Source organism: Mustela erminea, chromosome 18 (genome assembly GCF_009829155.1).
Source record: "Mustela erminea isolate mMusErm1 chromosome 18, mMusErm1.Pri, whole genome shotgun sequence".
NCBI lineage: Eukaryota > Metazoa > Chordata > Mammalia > Carnivora > Mustelidae > Mustela > Mustela erminea.
Window position 1 is genome coordinate 23,492,350 of NC_045631.1, and position 6,201 is coordinate 23,498,550.

Below are 6,201 nucleotides of genomic sequence, written 5' to 3' on the forward strand. Positions count from 1 at the left end.
GCCCACACCTTGCATACCAGCCCTGAATTCAGTGGAAGTCAGGCCAACATCAATCATGCCTTCTCTCTCGTTTTCTAGCATCTTTCCCAGGGCGGGGCAATGGGTCAGCACATGTACCATTCCATCCTATGATTCATTCCAAAATGAAGTCCTGCCTATCACCCACTCACTTTCTTTCTATTCCTGTCTGCTCCTATAAAAGGAGGGCAAAGCCACCAGAGGAGCAGAGAGGCTAAGACCAACCCAGAAACCTCCAGCTCTCACGCCCAAGCTCCCTGCTCCCCGCCGACATGAAGGTCGCCGCCACACTTCTCTGCCTGCTGCTCATAGCTACTGCCTTCTGCCCCCAGGTGTTTGCCCAGCCAGGTAAGGCCCTCTCGCTTTCCCCCTGAAGCCCATCACCACACCTCTGGGTTCTCATGGGCCACCAGAGCAGGAGGACCACACACAGTCTCCTGTCCATGACTGCTTTCTGAGATCAGGAGAGTCAGAAAAGGACAAAGAGTGAAACTGATCACTCGGTTGCTCCCGGGAATTCCAGCCATGGACCCCAAATCCAGTCCTTCCAGGTCTCCAGCTCTACCATCATCCCCTCAGTGCCCCTGCTCCTTGTAGCCATGTTTGGGGGAACTGGGGTGATCAAAAAGAGGGGGACTCTGGTGGAGGGTGTGCAAGGTATTACCAGAAGTGGTAGAAAGGAAAGGAGGAGACCCAGAATCTGGACTGTGCTTTGTTGAGTCCAGCATCCAGAGATAGGGCTCCACAGAGGCATTGGGGATCAGGGAAACTCACAACCAGGCCTAGATTGCTCAGAGACCAGAGGGGGACCCACAGCTGCAGTCCCCCATCCTAAGGAATTGGGCTTTCCTATGAGTCCCCCTAACAACACCCAGAGTTGTCGCCACTTCCTCTTCCCCTCTCAGTTTGTGATGGTATCCTTCCATTTCACAGTCCGTGCCGATGAGACTGAGAGGTTCAGACCAGAGACACAGCACTTAGAGTGGCCAGGATCCCTTTCCTTCGACTCTCCTCCTTACCGTTCCCTACCTTACAAATAGGAAGTTCTAGCACACACCCTAAATAACCCTTGTTGTTGTTTCAACAGACGGGATTAATAGCTCAGCCACCTGTTGCTATAGATTTGCCACTAAGAAGATCCGCATCCAGAAGCTGAAGAGCTACAGAAGAATCACCAGCAGCTACTGTCCCCGGGAAGCTGTGATGTGAGTGACCCCATGATCACCCGCACTCAACCCTTGACCTTGAGTTCTGCTCCCAGACAGTGGATAGATTTATTATAAGACGAGTTGGAGTTTAACCCTCAGATGCTTAGATCAGCTCTAATCCAATCCCAGAAATTTTTTGTGGGAAAAGGGAATTGGAGAACATAGAGACTTCTCATTCCCAGCTCCCTGTCTAGCTGTTAGTTCAGATGTTGGTTCCTTCATCCAGGACACAGGCTGGTTTCTCCCCGGGCAAGCAAAAGTAGCTGCTTCCCCTGAGTTCCTTCCATCATCCTCCTGCATCACCCCAGGCTAATGCGACAGGCCAATTTCCCACAGAGTGAGTTACACTCCCAGGTTGAATCTTCAGTGCACTCTAATGGCCCTCTCTTCCCACAGCTTCAAGACCAAACTGGCCAGGGAGGTCTGTGCTGACCCCAAGATGAAGTGGGTCTGGGATCTCATGGAGTACCTGGACAAGAAAACCCAAACCCGAAAGCCGTGAACATTCATGCCCACAGTGAAGGCAAGGCAGTACCCAGGAAACAATTCGTTTATGTTCCTTATCTTTTCCAACATACCTTCTGAGATTGTTCTATTATAATTCTAAGGAATATGAGATTTGTGTAATAATGTGAATCATAGTTTTTCTTAAGTAATTCTTTATGTCTTCTAAGTTGTTAATATTTTAATTTAATGTGCTCTGGAATTGAATGTAATTTAAATGTAAGCCCTCGGACATATCCCATGACTTCAGCCCCCTAAAAACAGCCGGATGCTCCCTTCCTCTCTACCTCATTGTAACATGAAGATCTTTGCACGAATCAAAGCAAATACACATATACTTAATTTTTAAGAGGAGATGTCCCTACGAAACCATAAGATTATTCTAGAAATGAGTATTTTTATATGTACAACTCTTGAATTTTTACGTAAAATGTATTTTTGGATAAAACTTGACTTTGATGACTTTTTAAAGGACAAGATAAAGCTGGTGGGAGTACCAGGGAGAGGAGGGCTGGTTTCAGAAGATGGGACTAGTGTTCTGGGGGAATGAGCAGAGGATGGACTCTGGTCTCTCCCCAGGCTGGGCTAACCTGCACAGCAAGGAGTCAGGTTGCCTAGGGCCAGGTTTGGCCAACTCCACAGCTCTAACTGACATCAGCTTCAGCCATTCATTCAAATACCTTTTTCCTTTCTGAAATTATTTCCTTTCTCACCATCCCACATCCTTCCCAAGAGCCTCTCCCCTCAGCTGTTGCATTATTCTTTCTTCTAACCCTTGAATCTAGAATAATACAAGTATCACCTGCATTGAGGAACCAAGGAAGGACTTAACAGAGTAGTACCTCAGACCTTCCCTTCCACATCTGGGAACCACATGTCATATAAAATCTCTAACTCTATATGTTGAGGAAGAGCAAGGAGGGTCAGAAGGGTATGAGCAAGGAGGGCATGACAAGGCAACATGCTGAAAACCCCTTGATAACTTTAAGCTGAGCTTCTTGGAGAAAGAGGGTTGCTCAAAACTCCCATAGAAATTTCAAGGTGCCAGGAGAAATTGGACACTTTGGTGGCAAGCAGACAATTCATAGATGACTCGTGGATGCTCAGGCCAGGTCCAACAGCCCTTTCCTCCCTACCTCCCAATTGTCCTCAACCCCAAACATCTCAAATGCCAGTGGGGAACAACAGTAGCCCAACCAGGCAAAAGAAGGATACTCTAGTGCGATGAAACACAGCAAGTCCCGTGGTCCAGGCAAATATCAAGCAGTGTCAGGTCGTAGAATGAGGAAGAAGAGATGGGTTCCATGTGCCCAGGGCCTGAAGGAATCTGATTACACTCTCCCTGCCAAGACTGTCTTTTCATTTTCAAGGAATTCTGAACTCATTGTCCTCATTGGGCCTCTTTGGACACAGAGCGTTAAAGAGAAATTCCAAACCACAACCAGGAACAGAAGCTGATCCATAACTGGGCATGGAGTTTAATGGGACTCAAAAATCAGTCTGGGTGTAAAACCAATGTGCCTAGTAAATTAGGGCAAGTTATTTTTCATGACTGGGCCCCCATCTGTGGAGATTTATGGCTCTCATATTGGCATCAACATCTCTTAGACATTAATGAAAATTCAGAATTCCAAGTACCATCACCAAAGATTCTAATACAGAGTGTTGGGTGGACAAAGTGCCCCTTCCAACTTTTTAACTGGTTTCAGCCCTGTCTCCAGAAGTGTGAAGGGTACACCCTGATGTCCTCTTTCAGGTCAGTGCAGTCTCTGGGCCTGATCTGTGCCTCCGGCTTAGACATGAAGAGTGACTTTGGTCTGAACTTTCCTACCTCCTAGACTTAGCTATTGGACATGCACCAGCTTGGAAAGAGCTGAAGTTGTAAATGCCCACCTAATGCTCATGTGCTCTTCAGCATTTTCCAGCCTACCTTGCATTTATTTAGGGCCATATGACTGGATTCCAACCAACCAAGTGAGGACCAAAATGATGTAAGCCACTTCCCCATGACAGCTCATACTTCTGGGCTTCTCTTCCTCTGTCATGTTGACCTTGGAGTCAATGTGCTCCAAATTATCTCGGCCTTTGGATGGAGGCATCCCATGCCCTTAAACCACTGGAGGAGAGCCACTTGGCCTACCCTATTCTGTGACAGACAAAATAAATAATCCTTTGTTATATTAAGTCATGAAGTTGGGAGCTTAGCTTAACCCCAATTAATAGAGGAATTGGTGTCATGACTGTGTGTAGCCAGTAGAAACCTAAAATGTGTAGCATTGACTTGACATTTGGCAGCCGACAGTGAGGAAACTATCTCAGGTTGAAACGATGGAGAATCTTGTTACAAAGTGTCAGAGCTGTTGGGTCCTCTCTGCTGAAATTACAGCTCCAAGGAACAAGTTTTTAAAATATGCATTAGTAATGCATTGGTTGATTTTGTTTGTATTGGTCAGGGTGTTGAGAGAAAGAGATGAACTCAAGAAAGCATTGACTTGTTTTAAAGCAACAATGAAACAGAATCTTACATTGTTGGAAAAGCCATCTATAGTCATTTGTACGTCCCAAACACTAAGAAAAGGCTTAATTTAAGGAGAAAAAGGTAAAAAGATTTCAGTAACAAAAATCCAGGAAAAAAACCTGAGTTGGATGAAGTGAATAAAGGCAAAAATCAGATTAAATTTGTCACCCTGACATTTCAAGCCTCATTAAGAGGAAGGAGGAGAGAGGAAAAGGCAGAAAAATAATTTTAGAAATGTATCTAGAAAGAAATGGGCTGTGACTACTGGCAGATAGATTTGGCTGGATGGAAAGAGATCAGAAGCCTGCTAAGTTCTCAAGAGAACTAGACTATATTGCCAAAAAACCCATGAAATCCTGCACTAAAAACACATAGCCATTGACCATTCAAAAGGAAAACAAACTTCAAGCAAGCCATCTTCCAACGCTGCAGAGCCCTGTAGGAGACTATGCTCCTTCCATGCCCACTTCAGAGGTGGCCAGGAGAAATAATGTAGAAGGAAGGACCTCATGAAAGCAATCAGGACCCAGGATCAAAAAGACAAAAGAGCTTCCCCAGATTGCAGAATCAAGACTAACCGAAGGTAAGGGACTTAGACAACATCTGCCTGAAGGACTGCAGGGTCTCTACAGAGCACTGGCCAGTGATGTGCCATCTTGCCCTCCACCAGTGAAGGTGTTGGTTGCAAGTACCTGTCCTCCTCAAACTTGATATATTATGTCAGGGGCAAATTCAGAGGTCACTGAACAAAGTAGATCCATGCCCTCACCTGACAGAGAGGACCACTTGCCATCCAGAGATCCCGGGCATTTATTTTGGTGCAATGACTTTATAGGACTTTGGGTTGGTCTCTCTTGGGGATTGGTTGATTCATTAAGCTATTTTAAGAAGCAGTGAGCAAAGGACAGACTGCACAGAAACTATTAGTTCTTACCAAGTCTTCATGTGTTCCTCTTCATTTCTCAGCCTTCCTTGCACTTGGAGCCATAGGATGACTTAGGACCACAAGGTGGAGACACATGTGGTAGAAGTTGCTTCCATGCCTGGTTCTTTAAAGCCCCCTGTACATTCTATCAGCCTTCTCTCCCTTGCCTCAGTGAACATGGGGCAACCCAGCTACTTGTAAATCACAGACAGCATCTGGAACATGAGCTTCCATGTCCCAGATGCTGGCTATGATTTATAAGAAGCTGGATCGTTGAGTTACTCCTTTGAAAAGAGTGCCTTGGGCAAGCTGCCTGACCAATGTCAGGCGGTGAAATGAACAACAAAGAAATACCTTTTGCAGTGAGATGCTGAGATTTCCATGCTTGTTGTGGAAGCATAGGCTGGCGTTGTTGTGACCAACTGATGCCTGGAAGTACTTTCACCAACCTGTCCCATTTTAATCGTCGTGCAAAGGACTCAAGTTGGTTGCCCCAAGAGTATTATACAAGATAATGTGATAAACAGTAAGAAAATTTTTAAAAAGAGAACTTTGGTTTTTCTCAGGGCAGCTCTGAAAAGCAGACTTCACTTTTATAAATGATTTCATGAAAGAGGTAGTTGCTTACCTTCCCTAAGCCTTGTTGTCTCATCTTTAAAATGAACCTAATTAGAATTCCTAATTTGTAGGTTTGTTGGAGTATTTAAATAAGTGAACCTGCAGGAAATGAAGCAATGTACTGCTTGTGTACGTTGAGCAAGTTGGCATCATTACTGAGAACTTGCTAATTGCTAGAAACATGGTTAGAATTTTTTTATTAGCATATAATGTACTAATTGTTTCAGGGGTACGGGTCTGTGAATCATCAGTCTTACACAATTCACAGAGCTCACCATAGCACATACTCTCCCCAGTGTCCATCACCCAGTCACCCCATTCCTCCTACCCCTCCCCTCCAACAACGCTCAGTTTGTTTCCCGAGATTAAGAGTCCCTTATGGCTTGTCTCCCTCTCTGGTTTCATCTTGT

At 45.3% G+C, this 6,201-nt stretch overlaps 1 protein-coding gene across 1 annotated transcript; it reads left to right on the forward strand.

The window, feature by feature from the left end:
* The first annotated feature begins 232 nt into the window (after window positions 1-232).
* LOC116577755 (C-C motif chemokine 2-like) lies at window positions 233-2,142 on the forward strand. The gene is made up of 3 exons (XM_032321412.1): window positions 233-366; window positions 1,106-1,223; window positions 1,623-2,142. The coding sequence occupies exons 1-3, from the start codon at window positions 291-293 to the stop codon at window positions 1,726-1,728; spliced, it is 300 nt and encodes a 99-aa protein (XP_032177303.1). The 5' UTR covers window positions 233-290; the 3' UTR covers window positions 1,729-2,142.
* The last annotated feature ends 4,059 nt before the right edge of the window (window positions 2,143-6,201 follow it).